Source organism: Branchiostoma floridae, chromosome 3, assembly GCF_000003815.2.
Source record: "Branchiostoma floridae strain S238N-H82 chromosome 3, Bfl_VNyyK, whole genome shotgun sequence".
In the NCBI taxonomy this organism is placed as follows: Eukaryota; Metazoa; Chordata; class Leptocardii; order Amphioxiformes; family Branchiostomatidae; genus Branchiostoma; species Branchiostoma floridae.
In genome coordinates this window covers 14,737,504-14,762,173 of record NC_049981.1, presented here as the reverse complement: position 1 = coordinate 14,762,173, position 24,670 = coordinate 14,737,504, and the positions used below count along the sequence as shown (strand labels likewise).

The 24,670-nt window shown below is 40.1% G+C and overlaps 1 protein-coding gene and 1 long non-coding RNA gene across 2 annotated transcripts in view; both read left to right on the top strand.

Annotated features, from left to right (window-relative positions):
• LOC118411915 (protogenin-like) overlaps positions 1–24,670 on the top strand; it is an 81,804-nt gene that overhangs the window by 21,373 nt on the left and 35,761 nt on the right. The window contains exon 2 of the mRNA XM_035814417.1: positions 5,637–5,975. Coding sequence (XP_035670310.1) covers positions 5,637–5,975 — 339 coding nt within the window. The remainder of the gene's footprint in view (positions 1–5,636; positions 5,976–24,670) is intronic.
• LOC118411987 lies at positions 2,282–3,476 on the top strand. Its single transcript, XR_004830708.1, has 2 exons — positions 2,282–2,666; positions 2,810–3,476. It is a non-coding gene; the product is annotated as an uncharacterized LOC118411987 (long non-coding RNA).

The window sequence follows — 24,670 nt, the reverse complement described above, 5'->3', positions numbered from 1 at the left end:
AGTGGGGGAAGAGGATGGCTTCACCTCGTTTTTGATGGTTCAGGTCACACACAACACACAGCGTTGTGTTCGCACTAAAGCATGTTTTATGGCGAGGAACGTTATTGAGAGATGGCAATGATGTGAGCTTGTGCATCTGCAACAAGGTAATTCAGCCGCGCGTTTTTGCGATCTGAAGTAGCAATGAAAGCTTTTTACTGCGGTTGATGTGTTTGAGGAACAGTTATATTGGTGTTTTTACGATATCGAGGAGGGAAGCAACGTTTTATGAGGTATGCATATTTAGCCAGGATATAGAAGCCGTTGCCAGTAACAGTAAAACAACCCGTTGTTGAGACCATATAAAAAAGTAACGGAATGAGAGTAGTTTTGTGTGATAAACTCCATCTCAGGGGTTTGTTTTGAATTTAGGACCATTAGTAGTTACGGTTAGTGTTACGCTACATCACATTGAATATGTCAAGTCCCGTGGCATGTTTTTATATTTCTCATTGGGTATTTTAGCGCTGCCAAATTAACGCGTTATGCCATTTCGCTACACAGCAAGGGAGGAAATAACACATGATAAATGGTTACAAGTGTTTGGTACAACTGTGTTGTATATGTTTGTCATGGTACTAGTAATTCATTCGCGGTCGTTGTAGACCACGTACAGTTTCCCATTAGTTATAAGTTACTTGTCATGCATGAAGTCAAGACGTGTTTTGAAAAGTCTTTGTATGGCAAGTTTGGGTATGTCAAGCAGGTTATTTTAACCTCCTTGGTTTTAGAATAGGCGAAAGACGTTGCAAACGTTGGGAATATTTGCACGTTTGTGATAGCTTTTGAAAACATGTCGCGCTTTGACACGTCGAAATTAGGGAAAGCAAATATGACCTGCGTTTCCCCAGATGTATTACTGTTACAGAAACCTTGTCTGCAATTTTGCCATAGTCTACTTTTTCTTGGCAAAGAGCAACAGCTCCACCCTGTGACGGGGAAATCCCCACGCGGTAGGAAAGTGTGCCAATGAACTCGACTACAACAAAGAGATTGACCTTACACGCCCCAGTAGGGGTAGGGAAATATTTCTGATTGTTCAATATGCGCGGCACACATTAACGATGTTGGGCTGGGGCCAAGGCGCGCTAATGCACGCACGAAGTGAGCGCACCATGAAAGAGCAAGGACGAACTGCCTTTATGGGGACCGTTTGCGATCTCATTAATAGATTACGACAGTTGCTGAAGTATCCGTAGTGGATACAATGATGAGCTTGCATGGAGATAGCCTAGTCCCTGTGCCCTTTTTTTCGCAAAGCTTTAGAAATTTTGCCCGTTGATGGAAAACTGTGCAATTCAAACGAAGTCGTATATTCGTGGGATACTTAATTTTTTACGTGTAGTATATGCGTATGGAGATATTATTCATTGGCCTGTCGAAGTGAAAGAGATCATTTTCGTTGTCTTAGCAGGTTATTTAGTAGACTAAACAATAAGTAAACATCGTATTAAATGCAAACTAAAAAATAAGACTGCATTACCTGCAAGAGTGCATCCCGTTCAGTCATGTTCGGCATTGTGTCTTTGTTGTTCCTCATGTCGTATTTGTTATATGCCACACTATTCCTTTTATGTATGCCAAATTGGCAAAAAAATAAATCTTGTTTATGTCGTCCATATTGACAACGTTTATGTAACTTATTGTTTGCTGGGTCTCTAGGCCAGGCTAAATCCATAGTCACAAAGAATGATGACGGAGGAATTTCTATAGCCCTTGGCACGTCCACGGCAAGTTTGATTACGTGCCAAACGCTGCTCAAGTATGAATGAACTTGTCGTGTGGAGTCGGAGCGTAAACTAAGCAAAACCTGGTCAACTTGACCCAGTATGCTGTCAGGTTGTAAATGAGGCACTGGGTACTGCACAGTGTAGTGGGTGATGAAAGATTTATACGCCATTCGCGTGATTGTGAAGGGTTGTTTTCTTTTACAGACAAGGCGTTATGTAACCACTTTACTCTAGCTTTCTGAGAATGATCTTTTGCTGCACTTAGATAGGTCCGGTAGCTTTTTTTTCAGGCCGTATTACTGAACTGGGCTATCGAGGCAACAATTTTGCTATACTACCACTACTAGTTGACGAAAAGGCCTGATGCTCCGTCTTCAGAAACGAAGCTTTAGTTCGACCGCTTATACTAGTAGAAAAACTTAGGAAAGTCAAGCCGATGTCTGTACATGTCTTGAGAATAAGTACCCTTGTAAGAAATGGAGCTGGGGGGGGGGGGGGCTTTATGTGTTTCATGTGTTAGACACACTTGAGCTTGGATTGCCATCAAGATCTTGCAGATGTTCTTAGCGGGGATCATTCATACACTACAAATATGTGCAACTTTTTCAGGTCTGAATTAACAGTTCATTTACTACAGCCCATGGCCCACAGGGGGGTGGTAGGTAACGCTGTATTTCTTTCCAACTCCAGCATCTGTGTTGCGGGTGTACGCAGGTCTGTTCGGGTAGCATTTGCATATCGTGGCACGTTCCAACGGGGGAAGAGGCAGCCTCCTAGGTGTTGCGTAATGGATGGATGACGTATTTAGCTGACCCCAGCTTTTAAAAGTTGTGAGGGGCAGTTGCTCGAGTTGAAACGAGCGTTTGTGTAACGGTCGGTCTGCATTCTGTACATCAGGTCAGGTGTAATTCCTAACAACAGCTTCCAACAGAGTCCCTGAGGTTTTGTAGACTTGGTGTAGTCTGTGCTACGGTCTTCTACCAGCGTGTGTGGCATGTGTGTATTATGTACTCACCAATCCTCTTACTCTCATTTTACAGGAAGAAGACAGAAGTCCGTACATACCTGAGGTGTTTGGAGATGTTGGGACGGCCCATAGAGCGCAGTGGGCAACTTCTGGAACACAGATAATTTTCCGAGCCGATGACGTCATCGCCAGCTTATCAATCTTCAAGATGGCGCCTCGAGACGGTGTTGGGGTGTTTGAGAAGGGGTGTGTTTTATCTCAACATGGACATGTCATGGGGTAGAAGCTTGTTTTCATGTTTTCCTGTCGGTTTGTCAGTTCCCAATGTGTCTGCTATACACGGGCATGTAAGTTAACAAGAAATAAGTCTAAAGTTTTCATTAGTATGTAACGTCCCCGTGTTTGTTTGAAAGTTGTCACGATGGATGGCCAGTGATATAAACAAAACTGGAAACAGATAATGAAATAATTAGCGTTGTGTGTATCACTGAGTTCAACTGAGTTGTCACTAAGGTTACAGAGATATGGTGTGGTGCCGAAACAAGTAAATTGTGTCTTCTTTACTTAATTGAAATAAGATGATGTTTGAATCGACACGAAGAGTAACGTGCAAAGTTAGATCAGTATTTGATGACAGTAATGGAATTCGTGTGAGTTAAGATACGTTTCGTCTGTCTAAATCCGAATTTATGCAGAGCTGCGACTATGTGTTTCTGGAAATAAATATATCAATTTCGTAATTTGTGTAAACGCACACTGTTGTCTTTTTGAAAGCAACTTATTAAGAAGGTTTGACTGATGTCTCTTTCTGTTCTTCTCGCCACTTTCTTTAACTGATCGTGTGTTTTCTAGTAGCTGAGTATTCGCTTATCCCGCATTCCATATACACACTTTTACTTCGAATTCTTGCAACAGTCCCTGGGTATTTTAAGCGTGTGGGGTGGATGCGTGTGATTGTCAATGATAAGGCTACTTGCGATCCTGCCTGTCCGATGTTCTGTCAAATCTTCAAGAATATTTGTAGATGATTGCTCAAGGCCACACGTTTATGGGCCTCCCACGAGACGGTGGTCATACTGCCACCTCGCCGCGACTTCAGTTGGATCTGTATGGCCTTTCATACTTTCAATACCGTGCAAAAAGGATGAGAAGACAACAAAACAGGAAAAGCGTTTTTTTTTTATAAATCTATGTATTTCGAATTCGTTGAGTGCTCAGTCAGCTCTCGGTCACTGTTAGGTCGTCGCCCTTGTGCGATATATCATCTGCATGTGTTCTATCATAAGCGTTCATCTTATCCCCTTTAGGCGTTTCGTTTCCACTTCCCGCAGCGATACTGTTATCTTTTCATTCTTGACATATCGCATCACTGTTCACAACACTGTCGGACGGTATCAGTGGCACATCTCTGTTTAAAGCAACCTTATCAGCACGCTACCTTGGAAAATGACATAATTTGCCTACGAGCAAGGACAGGTGCTTCCGCTATTACTACATGAAGTACCCTGCCAAGGCCAAGGCCACCAGATAACCATGGATAACATCTGCCATTTGTGATAACCCCCCTTTCCTGTTCACCAAAAGGCTTTCAAGGTCGATGTAACAGCTGTCATGTGTCACTCTCATGTCAGTCACATGTCAGTTACAGGGCCATCTCTGTTCATGGTCATCAGCAATAATAGCAAAGTTAGTTATAAAAGACAGACAATAGCAGAGAGTCCATGCTTTGTTGATCGGACGTACAATGTGATAACGTTTTTGCTACGCATATCTTATTTGGTATGCGACCTTGAATTGTAACACCATACGCTGATCTTTATTCGGCTTGAAAAGAATGCTAACATTGCAGTCGTCGTATTTCATGCGTAGTATTTTACTTAAAGCACACACGTTTTATAGGGAGCTGCTAATCCTCTTGTTTCTATTAGTTGTCCTCAGCACTTAATGGTCGCGATTGTTCTGTCGCTCAGGCTTAGCGGCACATTGCTGAAAACGTCAGGCGTGTTTTGTAGACTTCGTCACTCTCTATATAATGCTGCCATTTAAAGGCAGCGCTTTACGTGCGCACTAGCGAGTACCGCGGCCTGAAACGCGAACTTTTCACCTGGAAACGTCATCTCTCGGAAAACTGAAAGAAACACGGTAACGTAGAGTTGTACGTAAAGACAGCGTAAATGTAGCGTTTTACGTGTGCACCCGAAGCGCGAACTTTTCACCTGGAAATCTCACCACAGCAAATTGTGAGAAACCCGCCAACGGTAAAGGTGGCGAAAAGGTAACGTTTTACGTGCGCCCAAGCACGCACGGAGGCCTGAAGCGCGAATAAATTTTCGCCTGGAAATCTCATCTCGGCAAACTGTGAGAAGCCCGCCAACGCAAACCCTTCACCACCACCACCACTGCCGCCTCCAAAGAAATCTATGGAACGATATGCAGAAGAATCTTTTGGTGTAATTTAAGCAAAGATGTACACAATAAGATGCATGTTATGCAAATTTGCAAAATTATTTAGGAAATTATACAATGCCATTGTTTTCGATAGCTGGACTTCACAGTCTTCAATAAATGTAACACATGTAACGGAAGGAGGAACATAAGAAGATACCCAACATGCATATGATGAGCTTATTTGCATAATATATTAATGATGGGATCTCATTCCTGGGAAATTTGTAAGATAGTCATCATTATACATAAATTGTGAAAATGTTTTAGTCATTTACATAAAATCTACAAAAGTTCTAGATATTTCATGGAGGAATCACGTATATGTGGTAGCCAATTCGTCGAATCCTTTAAAGAAGAACAGATCAGTGCTATTATCAACGTAAACATTAGAATTGAAAGCTAAGATTGGATCGCTGTATCCTAACATTGTCTCGTTCGTCCTTTCCGTACAGCTGTGTTCTGTTCGCATCTCGGTTTCTTGACGGAACCTCAGGATGTCATAGCCAAGAAGAACCAGACCGTGTGGCTGGACTGCCTGGCCGACGGGGACGGGGGGACCGTCAACGTGACGTGGCATCGACGGCCTTTGGGGCGGCCCATCGACGTCCACCAGCCCGGGGATGTCATCGTCAACGACACTCGTCGCTACCTCCTCCACACGAATGGGACTCTTAAAATACTTTCATTCAGACCTCATAGACCTAGGGGTGGGGACGAGGGGACGTATTGGTGCCTGGTGAAGAGCCCCGCCGGGGCCATACGCAGTAAAGATGCACACGTGCAAGTGGCAGGTAAGGATGGGGTAAAAAAAAGAGAAATTGCACCCACGTTTCCCTCTTTTTGGTGAGATTTTATGTCAACAAAAGCATAGTTGCAATATTAATATCAATTTAATGTACTCGTTGCTCTCATTTGAGAGAGATTTGAAAGTATGTACTAGTGGTATGTTGCAAGCTGGATTTTAACTATTACAAATGTTCATTGAAGCTTTTGATAATGTTACATATTTGAAAGCACCCTGACAAAGCATCAGTGACAACTTATCTAGTAGGACATGCGTCCTGACATGTCTAATCTTGGTTTAGACATATATATAAATATATATATATTGGGAGAATATATCTAGTAACCCATATCAACTGCATGCGCATATCATGACAATATGACGTTGCCTGTATCATTGCGAAAGATGCGCGGAAACGTCTGACTGCCGTCGATTTGATGACTTGGCGTTGCCTGTGCACCAGAAACGTGTCACACGTGACTTACATCTAACAGGTAAGGGTGTTTTGTTCCCAGTCGTGTACCGTCATCCGCTCTCCGCGCACGTGGGTTTCTCCCTCGAGCTGCATGTTGCGTGTTGTCCCTGACCTACTTCGTTATTTGCCACCGTGTCCTCAGTTGCCCGACCTAGTTTTCAGCACAGCCGTTGCCAATGGCGTGCTCACGTCCATAACACGTTGTCCCTGGAACGTTACTCCGCTCAGAGACTAAAGGGGTCCTGTAAGCTAAGCCAGAGGCCGCGTGTGGTCTCTTCGAGCAGTAGCACGTACAAAACTCCAGACTATGTTCAGCCTAGACCCGGAGGACCAGAAAAAATGAAGAAACGAATGATGAAACGAGAATAAATAGCACGTAACAAACAGTATATTCTTTAAGAAATCTTTTTTTTCTTAATTAGCAGTTGTAGAAAATTACATCTTCTTCTTTTATTCTATGTCTACAAACACATGTTCTAGTCAGTAGGTAACATAATGGTGTTTTACATTTGAGTATCGTCAGGAATTCAAATTTGGCTTGAATACCTTAGTCTCTAAATCAATACCACAGGCCTAGACGATTCTTTTTATTCAGGAAAAATCCATTTTGAGCTGCGTAGAAAATTTGCTTCACGAATGCCTGATACATGTAGGTGTCATGTCTTTGAGGGATTTCGATTCTTAGTTTTGGCAAGTTGCCGCACGTTTGCGATCAAGCACTTCACCCTTCAAACAGCAAACTAAGTGTCAAGTGATGGTGGCTCAAGGACAATCAGAAGACTTCAGGTAAGTGAAAATTGACGTTTAGCTCTGCTGTTGAGCAATGCTCATCTATCTTGTAGCTTCACTGGTCTGTACCGATTGCACTGTTGGTTGGGAAATTGCCAAAGAGCTCGATGTTAATACAATGGCTATATATAACCCAAGCGGCTCGCGCCAAAGGGTTATTTGATAAAGTGCCAAACTTCTTCATATTCAGGTGTAGCTCCTCGTCGTACGGACCAAGTGAGACATATATGGTAATACATAAAGGCAAGGGTATGTTCAATACACATCCTGTGCTGCGATGTATCTACCCAAATAAATACCGGTCTTGGCCATACTCAGAAGGTATGTTGTGGGCATATATGGGAAATTTATGTAAGGATATGTGTAACTGTTAAAGTTGAAATTTTACAAAGGCCGGTTGTTTCAGCGATATTGTAAGATACAACATTGTCCATGACGCTTAAACTTATCTCACGGTAGATTCCCTTTATCAACTACTCCATAACCTCCTGGGATTTTAGTGGCCTGCCTAGGCCTTTGCGTACGTTCATCCAAGGAGCTTTTGATAAAAAGCGTACGTTCATCCAAGGAGCTTTTGTTAGAAGCTCCTTGGTTCATCCCAACCACTACATAGTCACTCTATTTTGTTGGCCTTTGGTGCCATGGGTCAAAAACAGCTAAACTGTTTCACGTATACTGCGACAAGACTTAGCGATTTAGCTTTTTTATTTAAGAAGGTAATACAATTTGACAGTTTTACGGGTCTGCTATGGTTCAACAATAAGTTGTAGCAGTTGACAATGGTCAAGAGAGTCTCACAGCAAATTTTCTAAGCGGAAAGACTGAATCTTGTATCTCCACGTTTGCATAAAAAGTTGGCTCAAAGCCATAATGACAATTTGTAGGACACAGTGGTAATGTTGACATTGTTTTACTTTTAAGTGCCAAGTATAATATATAGCCTTGTTCTACAGTGACACGACACGAGTGATTGAGGTCGGGCCCTCGTGGATGCCTGAGGCTTTCACGATGTTGTTCTACCGTACTTGTCAAGATTTGCAGTTCCTTCAAAATTGAAGGCTGTGATTTAAAAGGGTCCTATTCTCATTGCCAAGTACACCTCAGCAATGATTAAACACATACATTGCGGGGGCACATTGTAACGAGGGAGAAACAAGCACACGTACTCGCTATGCGAACGCAGCCGATGGTACTATTGAATTATTGTGAACTGGCAGCAACATTACGGTATGCAGCCATACATCGACACGTTTAATACCTTCTATTATCGCACTTCTTAAATGTTTGAAAATGGTCCTTCCATATTTCGTTTGTTTGTACCATTTCTTGTAACGTGAAAGCCTTCTTTGCCTCGGTATCGAGACTGATTTTCTGTAGCTGCCGTGTTACCTGATGTTCCGGGAAGTAACCATATGATACGTCATCCGAAACATACTGAATTCGCGTGGCCCCGCTCAGGTTACCATAACATTCGCACCCTGTATTGAAGATTTCGCCCACTTTATTTTTATTCTCCGTTACTTGCAATGACTGATTAGCATATACACAAAATATATCCAGAAGGGACAGGTTTGGGTTGTTTGTCCTGACTGAATTCCTGGCTCCCAAAAGGAGCTGTGGTGTCCTGGAAGGAGGTTCGGGAAGAACTCCTGGAGGCCGGTGTTGGGGTTTCCGTTTGATCATGTACCAGCAGCATAGCTCGCATTTCTCGTCATCTGGAAAAAGGCAGATGGTAGAGGGGGAATTGGAAGCAGTTATTTTTGAAGGGAGGTCGGGATAGAATTTTTGCCAAGACCTATTACAGTCGTTTTGCGTACTTTTTCATCGCTGTCGTTTTAGATGTAATTCCAAACTTGCAAGTGGGTTTGAGGAGCAAGGGTTGATATGAGGAGCACCTAAGAATCGCCTGGACGAATCACGAAGAACTTTGACTGGAATTGTTTTTCTTTAAGACAATTTTGAAATGTTATGATATGTTGTGTCCCTTTATCCCTGTGAAACCTCTGATTGTCTTTGTCCATCAGATGTGATTTTTGACAAACGTAATTCAAACAGAAAAAGTTCATCTGTAACTATTACATCTGTAACTATAGCTGACAATGTTGGAGCAATCCATTGGCTAGAATGTTTCAAAGTGTATGTTTCCTTACTACCGACAGACCACTGCTCTTATTGAGTATCCAGATGATTCCAGAATTTCAACTTCACGATCAGTGGTGACATCAGAAAGTGGGAACATGCCCGATCCGTGTTTTGCTTGTTAGCTATATCATCATACGCATCAACATGTCCAACATGTGTACGATTTAAACCAAAGCGTATCTCAATTTGTCCACTCAGCTATCCAGAATAAGTACTTACAAACTATTAACTTCTTACATAGGAAGTAAATGACATTACAATTTGTTTGGTGTTAAGTACCCAAGTCATCGTTAAATCATAAAGTTACGTTTTATTTCCAAATACATTTCTTTCTTTTTGTAGTGTTTTGGTGATGTTGCCTGAAGTGCAAATGATACTCTTGCAAATTATGACTTATTGAGTAAGAAGACTATTTTTGTATCATGACCCTTCGCTATGATAGACTGACAGTAGTTAGGATTAAATTTATGGCCTTCTCCTTACTCTGAAACAACCATATTTGAGTTAGGACATCGTAAATTTTACGTCAGGTCGCTGGGCATGAAAATATGAGATATCAAGTATCATAAACCTCTTCCGGCCCTTCCGGATTAAAAAAAATAAAAAGTTGATATTTTTCAAAAGCTGGGATGTCGAGGTTGATGAAAGTGAAATTCTACCCTGAGGTGGCCCCAAGGCTGCAAACTGGCCAGGCGGTGGAGGGGCTAGCGCCATTCCGGCCACTCCTTCCTCTTTGTCCACTAGTCCGACCGTGATTTATTACGTTTTTCACGGCACTACCCGCGCTTATTTTTGCTCAAAAAAGCGTAAAAATCGGCCAATTACGACCAAAATGCAAGATGCTGAACTTTTGCACCCGGGAAATTTGTCACCGCGAAATGTATCAATCGAGAAATTTTCCACACCCGACCTTTTCAAGACTGTAACAATTGTGAATCGGCCTTGTTTTTCTGAAGGGAAAGAAGGAACACAGGGTTTTGCAGTAACATGTTTCGCCACGGTTGTAAAGGGAAACTGGTGAAGTCATCATGGATAACCTCTCCCGCGCCTCTCCAACAAGCTGGCCTTTTCCTGGTTGTTTACGACAGTCGCGGGATGAGGACTTTCATCAACTTCGCGCCGGGCGGACCCTTTGATGTCTTTGCGGCGATTTCACCCAGCCGTTTTACAGGCTCCGCTTGAGATATGCATGGCTTCAAAAGAAAGTTAAGACTCACAGTGACCATCGCTTGTCGGAGGAAAACTGCGAAATTCTAAATAAATTCAAAATTGTATCATAGGGATTTGTTTTTGCATGTTTCGTAAAGTTTTAGTAACCCCCCACCCTTTTCTGTTACATCAACCTCCTTGGTTACATGTAAATTAAAGTTCTCGTGCATGTTGTTGATAGGTCTGTAAAAATGCATTTGAAGTCCAAGTCCAAACATGCGTTGATTATAATGGAAAACACTCAGATGTATAAGGTAGTTCTTTTATCTGACAGTGATGCCCCTTTTGAACCAGAAGTATTAAGTTGTATAATTACAGACCATCTTCCCAGTTCACTAGGAAATGAAAATGTTCCTGTACCGTTATCTCATTTTAATTTGCTATGTCTTACATAATTGATGATGTCATCAGCTGAACAGACCAGGTCGGTTCCTCGTGTATGAATATTTTATCATGTTGACACTCGCTCCAGAGCAGGAGAATGACAGATGTGACGTGTGCGTAATGTGACACCACACTCGTCAATATTTAAGGAGCTTTGCTTTGAGTTCTGTGTGAGTTATCGTGTGAATTATTTCATCCCTCTAATACAGTGTCAGACCTTTGCATGTAAAAGAACCCAACACTCTTACGGAGATACGAAGTGGTGACCTGGTGCACTTGGCTGAAAACGTGACCTGTAGAGAAGCTACATCCTACTGTCACTGGCCCGCTGAGAAGCATCACGCATCACTCTTTTCTCTAAAGAGAAAACAAGATAAAAAAACAACAACACTTTGCACTGTGAAAGAAAATCACACCACATATTGTGTACAGTTCATGTAGATAGATATCATAGATGCATCTTGGAAAGGACTACCTCATATGCATAGAACTCTCCCAGTTCCTATACAACAGCGACATGTATGGTCTATCTCCATAAAGATGACTTTTCCTACATTTAAAGTAGAAAGAAACATTGACCACTATGAAAGCCCTTGAAGAATGCTTGCAGAACATGTGCCAGAGAGATATGATTTATATGTTATGTTATCAAATTTAACATTAAGAATTTTAAAAAAAAAAGATGGTTTGAAGGAAAATCCTGGCAAGGGCAGGCCTAAAAAGGTATATCTATTATCTTGCATATAATGAACCCTGGATATTATTTCATGTTCATGAAGTTATTTGTTCCAGGTCTAAAGTAGATTGTGCCTATGAAGACAGTTATTATGACACTGATGTAGATAACAGAAGGAGTAATGTTGGAAGACAATTGTTGTCAGTTTTGCACAAAGATGGTGAGTTTTTCTTAGCTATCCTTTTTTTTTTTTCAAGAAAAGAATAATGGGTAAGGTACCGGACTTTGGACCTATTTTCTTGTTCAAGAATGCTGGCAGCTTTACTCAGCACACATTGGAATCTGTGGTCGGATGTAGGGTTGTTTATTTAGTGCTGTTTGCTTAGTTTGTTTGGCAATCCTCTTGCTGAGGGCCAGGTCTCCAGCTTTTGGGGATCATCTTTCCTTGTTGTCTTTGTTTTGCACATGTTGCTTAGGGGTCATATCAAGAAACTGCACTATGTTGTAAGTCAACAGTTGAAACAACATATGCTACATACATGCAGAATAGTAACTGATTATATATATATTTTTTAAATTTTGGTTTTCATGTTGTTTGGATAATGTGTCATCTTCTCAAAGTTTTATAGCTTTTTATGACCATTGAATCTGTAACAATATACATGATACAGTGTATACTATGCCAATATACTATACAATTTTTTATGGTTTGTTGAAATATGGTGAGACCAGATTGTTGATCACAAAAATGAAAAACAAACAGACAAACAACAAACTGTGTTGAACGTAAAAAAGGGAATGAGTAGTAGTAGTTGGAAACAACATATAGGTGGAACAAACAAAACAGCAACAAGCCCTCGTACCTGTGCCAAACCTTGCCGACTTCCGGTAGTTGTTTACAGCAAAAGGAATCCCCCGGGGCTCGTTCCAATTACCGCTTACCTGGCCCATTGGGCTGGTAAATACATCATGCCAGGATGGTCACGCTCTTCTGACAATATTTTACTGTGATATACATATACCTGTATATAGGACATGTACCTGTATATAGGATATATACTAAGTTGATTGATGTTTGTTTCACTACTACTTGTAATGTGTGGACTGGATCATAATCAGAGAATTGCTCACATAGTGAAGGATATACTGGTACATATGGGGAGGTTGCCAGTAGTTGGTATAGTATAAGCAATAAGGTCAAGCACTGTGATTATAGCGTGATACCAATTGGCACGGAATCAGATAAAGAACCTGGCACTAATACTAATCGGTTGCCCTGCCTAAGGACACATTTATTGTTATTATACAATAACATTTTATCACTTGTATGTTGGTTAGTTTGTTGGTTATTTTGAAAACAGTTAAACTCAAAAGATATAAAAAAAATGTATGCCTTCTCCAATAAAAGCTTATTTATGCAATAGTTTCACCCTCTATTAAAACATACACATAAAAAGATTGCGTATCCTCATTGAGAGGTTTCAAACATGATATTTCAGTTCTGTACTTACATTAATACATGGGCAGAGATTTCTTGTCCCTCGGGGGATTCTGGTGTTTGTGAGGGCTGCTTCCTCTTGATTGGTCAGCACGTGATTAGGAGCGCAGGTGGGTGATGGGGGACATTTGCCACTAGGGAAATCACGGCACTGTGGAGTAGGCCATCCTCCGACGTCCCTTGGGCTGGCCAGAGAGAAAATGACCAAACAGGGCTTTAAGTATTATGAATATAGAAACTTTTGCAATATTGGTTAAATCTGTTGCATTTTTCACAGTGGGCACTCTACCACGAAGCCATAGCACCAAGAGAATGCATTACCAATGCAGAATTGTTTCAAATGCAAATGTAAAACACTTGAAAACATCCTTTACCTCTAACCATAAGAAATGAATTTAAGGTACTATTTTCTGTGTTCCTGCGCTGAAAAATTACCTGCACTAGGCAACTCATACCTGTACTACTTAGTAGGAATGAGAGATTTTTGGAATCATGAAATTATGAATCAAATCAGTAAATATCTAGAATCTATAATTTTAGGTTGGGAAAGAAGGTTTTTGTAACCGTTAAGTTTGCACCCTTAATTTTTTTTAGTACAATAGTAACAAGTGACCATAGGTAACACACTTTGTGACGTAATTATAGTATGTCAGATGTGTTGTTTTCAGTAGTGTGTAACATTGTGTTTATTATTCATCAACAACCATACTGTTACATTCCTCTGAAAAAACAACAATTGGCCCGCGGCATCAGATGTTGCTGTAAATTTACCATAGACATGTGATACATGTAATTATGATAATCAAAGTAGAACAAAATTTGTCAGGAATACCAGAAACGGTTGGTCCACGATGTCAGCTGTTGTCGTTACACCACGAACGAACATTTGTTCAATCACATGGAAATATTACGAGCGGATGACATGCAAAAGAAACGTGCCGGTACAAGCACCCTGGTATATATTCCTCTCCTGGCATATTTTTCTTTCCCGTCGTATTCCCGGATAAAAATCGCGAATCAACGTCCACCCCTAAACTGTTCACAATACTTTGTCGACAGAGGTTACCCTAAAGTCACAAAGTAATAAAAGTTTATGGTGTCATAATACATTTATAGGGCTTTGTGAAAACAGCGAATATAAAACTATCGGGAACATCTCAAAATAAATTATAGTAGTACCTAGTACATGGATTGTACATGCAGGTTAGTTGCAAGTAGATATCAGGAACACAATATAAATTATATTTGCACAATTAACATATATTTCATCCACCCACCATATTGTTTACTAGATATTGGGTACATGTGCTCCAAATTGTAGAGTATCATTAAGGAAGATGAGAGATTAATTTTTTTGACATCTTTTTAGTTTTTGTGAAGAGAAAAATTCAGGCAACAAGAAAGATGTATAAAGGTGTTAAACTCTGAGCTGCACTCTACATCTGCTTGGAGATAAGTACAGATATCTGTGAGCTGAACATGCTATTTTCTCATCCTGATATATTATGCAAATTGAAATGCACTGATTTAAGTGCATACTTCCTGAAGAGAAGTCAGTAAGTACAGATAAGCTCCATAGTCCATGATTTCGGAGATAAGAACTTGTGGAACAGAACACTTCCATCAAGGCTGATTACATGTACTTCGATGGTCAGCCTTCATGATCAAAATAGTCTGTATGTTAAAATATGATATCTGAGAAAATCACTCGTTTCTCACTGTAACACTCAAAGATAAATGGTTTAATTGGAATATAGATAATGCATGGTGTAAAATCATGATCTAAACAAACCACCCGAATGTTTAAAGAAGTGAAGATGTGTTCTTTGCCCATGGCATGAAGTTCGTTGTGTCATCCATCAAATTTTTGGTTTCTCAGCCTCTGGCGGAAAGGGGCATTAGTATGTTTTTTTAAACATCTGCTATTTTAACTATACAGTGTATGACTAGAAAGTGCAACTAGCATACATGTATCTGCTGTCTTTTAAAGATATTTCTCCTCACAACTTTGCAATCAGATAGCATACATTTGTTTAAACCTGCTCCTTCTGGATGCAAGAAAGGTTTGGATAGACTCATTGGCCCTTGGCATGGGAAGGTTAAAAGATTCATGATTAGATTTAACCAGGTCCTCTTGATGTAAAATTTAGACCATGTGAGAGATAGCAGTCAATCATTGTACCTTGCTGCCTGTACTGTCCCTGCTGTGTCATCTGAGATAGACAAAGCTATCAGTTTACAACACTTGACCCTGACCTCGACCCCAGCTGACCCCTTAAGGTCAGCAAAATCAGGATAATCTAACTTCATGCTGTGTTATTTTCCCAGCGGCTTGTGTTTCTTCCCTCAGGTTAGCTGTGTACAAAACACAGTGGGATGGCCTTGGGGAGGGGTACAGGGCCTTGTCTGTTTAGCCTGTCAATAAACTAGCAATTACCCTGTAACATACCTGGCCTTGGCCTGGAGGTCAAAAATCACAGACTTACTAACATACAAACTTTGCAAAGCAACATTGCAAATTGCCACTGGGAAAAAAGCTTTCAAGCAAATAACCAGTCAAAAAGTGATAACATATCTGGCCTTGGCCATGGCATCATAACATGAATTTGTTTGAAAAAAAAATGAATATCTAAGGGTATGTGCCCTGTTCACTTACTGATTAATTGGTGAGTGAGGTGAAAGTTGAATCAGATTTTGTAGTACATTTAAATATTATCAGGTTTAGTTCATCACAGGTGTTTAAGTTTTTTTCTTTGAAACTCTTCCAAGAATTTACTGCCCACCAAGAAAGGAGCAAAAGTCTTGAGTTATGGTGTCTTTTTTGCTTGATTTTTTTTCTTCCATATATTCCATAGCCATCATGTTTTGTGAACTTAAGGATGTCAAGTATTGCCTCTCTCCCCAATACAAATTGTTAAAGGTTCCTAGGAGGGAAGGCTGGAGTGTAATGAGCTGTAAGGATTTTATGCACATGTTTGGAGTTGAAGGAGAGAATTGAATTTTTAACTTAAAACATACTCCACTTGTCCTGTCAATAATTGAATCCAAAGTCCTAATGGCCTTTCAAGGCCAGAACTTAGCCTATCAAGGTGTGATCAATGTGTACTGTAAATATTGAAATGTTTGATGTGGTTTCATTTTTGTGAATTTATGACACAGCAAATCCTTGTTTATAATGTATGACTACAGTAAGGGTACTTCGAAATTGTTTCAACTGTGAACCTACAATTTTTGTACTTTACATAAAGTGTGGAGTAGTTAGTTCGACCTTTGTAGGCCCGATTGGATCAGGTGTGTATCTTGAAAGCTTCTGCTGCAGGTTTTGCATTAAGGAGTTTGTGTTGAGTATTCAAGGTCAATGTTATGTTGCATTAAGGTCTCCTAGCAAGCTTTTACTTGATGCATTAAGATGGAGTGTAAGGAAAATGATTGGCGGGAACATCTTAATTCACCTTGGCCTCAAGGACAACTAGACAGCTGAAATGGCTTCTGATAAGTTCACTTGTTTTGCGTCTAAGATTTCTGTCAAGTCCCTACAGCTGAGCTTGTTGTTGTTCCTTTGATATGACCAATTTCTCAGTTGTCACCTGCCTTGTGGCCTTGAAAGATTGTTAGTGTAAAAGTGAAGATCAGTTTACAACAGAGTTGCTGTGGATACTGTGTCAGTGACATGTTCATGTAGGTTAGGTTTTACTGGTAGGTTTTATAATAATCACATCAAAGGCTATCTGATCTTGGCTGCAGAAAAATTTCTGGTCATATTGGCTATGCTTTTGTTTGATAGCAGAATATAGTCATAATTTTTCCCCTTTCCGCCAAGTACAGCTCACATCCACAAAGCTGAACCATGAACATGATGTGTTTTGATTTTATTTTGTCAGAAATAGTTTTAGGAAGGGACGTAGGAGAGGAAGAGACAGAGAGAGAAAGAGAATTTTGAATCTTGTTTGTCTTGGGTTGTGCAGTGGCTATTATTATAAGAAGAACATTATTTCCAGTTGATCTATGATAAGTGTATCCCTTCTGTTATAGCCATTATTCCTGTATAGCCACAGGGCTCTCAAGTTCAAAGTAGACGTTACCTTTAATAGTCGCCAGGCGTCGTTAACACTCCGGCGTACTCAAAGACCAATTGTACGTGCTCATGACTTTCAATGTCGGAATTTAAGGACGGGATTATGATCGTGCATTTGTGTGTGTCGTTGGACTTGAATCTTATCTGAGGTCACCACCAACATGGGCAACTTCCATGGTAACAGTATTAGAGTTGAGGCTATTTTTAGGGAAGGAGTCAGTGGGTTGTTACGAATAGAACAGGTGAAGTGTGTATTACTTGAGGGTGCTTGTAACTAGAGTAAAGTAGTCTTTGATCCATACATGTCGGTAAAGGTTGACGCACTGTAGTGTAAGTGTGTTGCAGTTCGACCTATCACCCACATTTTGAGTGCTACCAAGTACAGAGCCGCATGGGAGAGACAAAAATATGATATTATTAACAGAAAAGTATCAACATTCCAGTCAAGCAATATCAAGAATAAGAGCAAGATTAGAAAATTCTCTCGATACGTTCTTGAAAAGACCAGGTTCTCCAACTCCACAGTCAAAATATGTGCCTTTCATCCAGGGTTCAAAAAATTCTGTGCTTTAAAAAATACTGTAATTATGGGACCATGGGCAACTTTTTTTGTACAATAATTACTGTACAATAGATATTCTTCCTTGTGTCTTTGAAAGAAAGCATAGTTAGAATTTTGTAACTCTTGAATTTTTAAAACATAAAAGCTTTAAATTCCTAACAGAGCATCCTTTTCTTGAATTTGTTTTAATCTTTCTTTGGCAGTCCAAATGCCTCTTTTCAACTTTTTCAAGTATGGTCAGTTGCCACCATGTTAAAGACCACTAAGTAATCGTTTAGTAGAATGGTACACCTAATAGCTTCAATAATAGACATTTAACAAGGACAAGTACACCTTGTTGACCGTTATGGTCCTTTGCCTAATGCGTGTTATTTACGACATAGTGTTTATAGGGCTATTTTATGAGCAATTTTTGTGCAATTGTTGAAGAGATTGTTAACCATGGACTTTAATCTTCCAACAAACAAGCCTTTTTACTAGTGTCATAAAGTGAACAATCAGTTAACATCAAGCTCTAGTGAATATTGGAAAGAGCTATGAGATTTTGTCAAGAGGAAAAGTGGCTATAATGACAGGAAAATGTTGGGAGAGTCAGGACTAAAAGCTTTCAATGTTTCCCCGTAGGATTCTGATTTTTATCAAAAGCTTGAGTGCATAATTCAAAGAGATAACAATAAACTAAACCCTTGCCTCAATTACTTGTATGTGAAGGCAGAAGAAAGTGACTTCCTCAGTTGTACTCAGTGGTTTTGGATTAAAACACTTCATTGAAACTAATAATGATGACCTGTTACTTAAGTACAAAGTACCTGCACAAGTGGTGTAACCTGGAAACCTTAAGTTAAGAGTTAAAAGCAGTACTGTTTAAACATCCCCAAACCCAAAACATAAACACTTCAAAATTGGTTTGAAACTGTATATGCAGATGATAAGCAGTGCTTAAGATGAACACATTGTGATATCGGTGTCTATGTACACCTTTAGAACTTCATAGAGGACCAGTTAGTTTTTCTTGAGGTTTAAGCAGGGTATGCAAAGCTGTGGCAACCTCAGTTTGACAGGAAACAGAAGGTGTTTCCTGGGGTTTTTCCTTACTAACACCACTCAACACAGGTGGAGGAACCTGCCTAGATTCTTAGAACTTAGTTTTCTGATCCAGGCCAGATGGGGTGATACACAGACTGGACCATTCTCTACACATCTAGGAGGGGGGATTTTTTCCCTGTCCTTCTCAAAAGTTTTAACTTCCTGATGTGGAATTTACTTCCAAAACGTCTGAACTACCTGATTTGAAAGTGTATTTTTGTAAGATTATATAATGTCAAATGTACACATGGAAACAACATGGGCTCCCAAACAATGAGAGACAGAAAAATAGATTTAAAGTTTTAAAGCTAGAGACAGCCTCGGATCAAAACACTGCTGGAACTGCTTCTCTTGCACACCCCTACCCCTGCAAATTCAAATAGTATGTCCCTTGGATTTTCTTTCTGGTTGCCCTTTTGTCAAGCCCACTTGGCAGTAACCTTGGAGAGCAAACACCTGTGGAGCCTGTTTACACATCCACAAAGTGTTACATAAGAGTTTGGGGCTCATCAAGGGGGGGACTTGAAGTTGAACTAAGGCAGTTCTAGTTCGTCAAGTGAAAGTGCGTTTTCTAAAAAAAATTTCAGCAATGGACAGATCCTGTATGTCCATTACATTTAGCAGCACAGTCAGTGATAGCATGGCAATTAGCATTTATACCAATGCAAGAGTGACTGCATGTCCATCAAATACATTTGTATTTGCATTCTGTGTTTTGATGGAGCTGGGCAAGGCTATGTGCTTGGTCTGTTCTTCTGAAGCAAATTTGAACTGTAATTTATGACACTAAAATTAGACTTACCCAATTTTTTGACTGTCCAACTCCAGTGTCAAAAAAAATTATGAAGTTTTTGTCGCCGTAGTACAAACTAGAGTTGTCAAGAAATGAGCAATCCATAAGCTCTGTATCGTCAAATAGAACTCAAAGGCTGCAAAGATCATCGTATTGATGAAGTTTAGATTTTTTGACAGATGAGGTGAAATTTTTGAATGTCCCAAGAAGCAAATTTCTGTCCTTGTACATATAATGTTAGCATACTTTGTGAACCCAAATCAGTGCCTTCCATGTCTTCACACCAACATTACTTTCAAAAGTGTTGACATACTTTACTCAGGACTAGTGGCCCAATGTCTTCATTTTAGAAACCGTACTTGGACTCCATGTCACGATGAGCTAGGGAGGTGTTCTACTCAAACAGAGACTGAATAAAGCAAATAAAGCAATTTTTTCTCCTCCTGCTGTACTCTTGAAACATTTGAGGATTCCCTACTCTACACTGTAACGCTAGTTCACCTTTATCCGCTGGGTACCTTTATTCGTCGTTTTCAAAGACAGGCATTTAGTGATAGCAAGTTGACGGACGGTGGTTTCAAACTGAACTATTGTGAAAATATCGCAATTTGAAACCACCGTCCGTGGAATTGATATCACTAAATGCCCTGTTTAAAGATCGACGAAAATAGGTTACCACTGCTGATAAAGGTGAATTGGTGTTACTGTTAGATACATTTTACTTTTTGCATTGGTTTTATTTCACGGTAGGAAGTAAACTGGGATTTTGCCATTTTTTAAAATTTGAAGTCAAAACAATTCTGCAGTACAGCACAAAAGGTAGACATATCTGCAGTCACTGAAAATTTTAAGATTAGTAACATGCATTGGCATAATACCGGTAGTAAGACTTATACCGGTAGATTGAAAATACTGGAACTTAAAGAGATCTACACATGCAACAATAGTTATTTCTGAGCTGTGCACACTTCAGACCTTTAGGTGTCCAATACATCATTTACAAAGCAGCGATAACAATGCATTCAAAGACAACAAGGCCAAAAGTTTTCGGTATCTTTTTCGGGGTAGGCAGCTCGTCGTGGGACGAACACACTGTCACATTCATTGCCAAATTTATAGATCATAATTACACATGCTCACGGCACAAGACGAACATGATTCAACAACAATCTTGAATTTCTGTTGGTGACCTACAACTCAAGTGTGAAGAACCGTTGCATAATAGCCCGGATCTACGACTGAATGGGCAAAATTGAACGTACGCAGCCATTTTCCCGCCATTTTTATATCTACGCTAGCAGTGAAGTGCTACGTCATAGCGGTTGTGACGGACAGAAGTTAAATGAAAATTCTTGACAGTATACGTCCGTTTTCTCATGACATTTTGTATGCTCATGCAGGTTTATGTTTTATGCATTTACTGACAGAAAAGGAAGGAACATCAGAGGATGTATAAATGTACATAGCGGCAGTTAAATTGTGCCGTGTTTCTTCCTACCGGTATTTTTTACCCCCTCCCAACCACGCGCCCGTTCGCCGTGTAATTCCGCGGCGTGTTACAATTACAATATTACGCTTTTAGCAGGACAAGAGAGGCAGAAAAGTTACACAGAAGAAGTGGCAAGGGTAACCTATAACAGCAACATGTAACTGGAGAAAATGATGCGTTGACAATTTGTCAAATCAGTATGGCTAGAGAAATCGTCGTAAACGTACCGGTATTATGATAATAGATGTTACTTAAAGTATATTGTCAAGTCTCTCTCTAGGTACATGTATAAGCAGTCTGGATATCTCCTCAGACATCCTTTTTTATACATTTTCTTTACAAAAGGACAGATGTCATAGGAAAGTTACTTGTCTCACAAGCTACATTCATTGATTGGTGATATCTGTGCAGTACAATGCATACACAAGATGTACAGATGTCCCACATTGAATGTCAAGAGCTTTGAGCAATAGAGAGTGTTCATGATTTTGTTATGTTTTGCAGAACCAGTAACCAATGAGTAGGTGCAAAACACCAGTTAATTCGTACAGTACAATTTGCGTGCAAGCAGCACAGAACCAGACTATAGGGTTAAATTTGGCTCAGACCAGAATGGTCCCTGATTTTTTCAATGTTGGGTGCTTTGACCTGCTTGCTCTACTCAAACACATGTACAGCCTCTGCCTTTATGTCCCAACGGAGAGGATGTTCCGTACCAAACCAACCTATTTTTGCCAAGTGGGGAAAATAGGTGTAAAAAGGCTTTTCCTAGTATAACTTATATCATAAGGGCACAACATTGTGGCCTTCAATAATCAATGTTTATCTAAGTTCGTCAAACAAAGGCAAACCCCAACTTAGCAAGCATGTTTTCCTTTTCAGTGCTTGATGGCTTGTACACTATTTATTGATCAGTCTAAATATAACATTATGTATAGTGGCCCCGATCAAGACACAGTTTTCTAGATGTTGGGACAGGAATGAATCAGACTTAAGGCAGAAACAAAATGTACCACAATGTATCAGGCTGCAATCCAAGCACCCTGCAATCCAAGGCCGTGATCCTTCCTGTCGATGTGTATACATCCTCCCTGACATCTTCGCCAACATCTAGAAAAAAATGTATCTTGATTGGGCCTGTATGTAATTGTACAATTTACAGCTTTTCAAAAACTTCAACTTAAAAAAAAACACCTCAACTCTTCGTCAACATCACATCACATCACATGATGAGTGACACGTCAACATCACATCACATGATGAGTGAAACATGTACCAGTAGTGCTTTTCAAAAGTTGTCTCTTGTTATGTCAAAATCCATTCATCTGTGTTGTCCAGTCCTTTGTTGGTGTCCTGCTGACCCCTAATGTCAGCTTCCTTTCACCAGAAATTAAGTCTGGAAATGATGGAACGCTGACATTTAATCTGTGTTGCCATGGCCACCAAGATGGATGTGTTTATGAGCCGGACACAATCTACATGAACACTGTTTCACTTTTAGGCCAGCAAGTATTCTTGGAAATGTACTCAAGCCTTTCATCCTCTCAGGATATGCTATGAAAGATTGGCTTACTTTGATGTATGATAATATTTAGTCATGTGCGTCATACAGACTACTTCTGGGCCATAATGCATTTTCCATTTTGTTGTATATGATTTTTGAGTTAGTCTAAGAACTGGCAATATGGACATAGATGGGACCCACATAATAGGAGGAATCAGACTAAGATTGCTCAACTAGCAGTGGGGTCAAAAGGATGTAATATTTGTGTGCTCAAATGTAACATTTTGTACATGTATGGTTATAAACAGCTGTCTGTAGGAGAAGTGGTGTACTCCTACTTTGTAGCTCATTATTTCTTGTTGTTGCCTTTGCCAGCAGGTTATATTTGGGGGAGGTGTGAGTGTGTGTGTGTTTGTCTGTGAATATGATAACTCAAGAAGGCCTGACATGTATAGTTTGCCATGATGTTTGGTAATATGTGGATAGGTCTTCACAAGATCTGAAAACAATAAGAGAAAGAGAGGCAAGTAGTGGGCTCAAACCCCAGTTCGGGGATAATAAACGACTGAAAATGGTACAATGTGTACATACAACTTTCTAGATGTTTAGCATTCAGCACTTATGGTATGGCAGTTAAACACGCAACTCCACCAGTGGACTTGCTGTAGCGCAATGTGCAACTATATATGTGGCCCAAGGGCAACAGAATGGGCAACAGAATGGGCACCAGAGGGAGTTTGACTTTTCACAAAACTGTATTGAGGATGGCAAGGACAGATACAGGTAGATCACTTTGGCAGTGGTTGGGCTGGTGTTGTGTATTACTGAAGTACAGACCTTGGTCTAACAGATGGTGGATGGCCCCTTGTAAGCACATGTACACGTAAAGGCCCCAGTGAAAATAGAATTATTGTTTTTCATCAGTGATCATCACCGTAGAAGACAGCACTTCAGTCTCCATCCAAAACGGAAATTTGCTTGTTGGGACAAAAACATATTGAACACTACACCCATCCAAACAATTTGAGCTTCATGACATGAAACGGAGTAGAATATATTTTCCCAATCTTAGAGTAACAGACATAAGTTTATAACCATAAAACTTAACAACATGAGCTGCCAACCAATGATGGGACGGACAAAAATTTAAAGCTGTTGACTGCCCTGCTTTGAAATGACACAAAAATTTGAGTGGAAGACGATCATTTGCCAAATTTCCTATACAGTTATACAGAAAAGACCTTTTACCTTAGTTAGCTTGATCATGATACCCTCTGCTTGCTCCAGCAGCCAACAGGTGTTTTTGACTAAAATTGATGAGAGCAATACTTATATCAATGTCCCTGCTTAACACTAGTTAGTGAAAGGGTGTTAAAGGGGAAATGCATGGGTCTTTTTACCGATTTAGCACACTTGTTATAAGGCTATAATTTGCAGCTTTCTAATGAAGTGTAGATGAATTGCCTGGAGGTGGTTAAAGAGGACAAGGGCATATGAAACGTGACCCCACTCTGTAAATGTCTTGGATTATAAAGCTGTTTTGAATTTAAGGGTGACATTAACAAATCTGCCACTTATCTATGCTGGTAAACTGGACCCAGCATAAAGAGGGAGTTGACCCTCATAAGTTTGTGTCAAGACAGGACGGTCATTGTGAATGTCAGCCTAAGTACAAATTAATGGCTTTCAAATTGGCGGAACAGAAGAACAGAAAGGGGGCAAGACAATTACTTAAGGTGTGTCATGACCTTGTTGAAAAGGCATTGGTAGGTTCTAAGGCAGTGCACCCAAGAAATTAAGCTGTTTAAAAGAATGTTAGATGCCTAAGTATACACCTTGTTGATTGTATGGTCTGATGTTTATTTGCTAAACAAGTATACTGGAACTCACAGAATGTTAGGATACATGTTAGAAAACCAGGCATATGGACATGTTGTCTATGCGACAGCATGCCATGTTCCAGCGTTCCAGCTAGGCTGTGATGTGGGATGTTAAAATGAACTTGATCTCTGTAAACTAA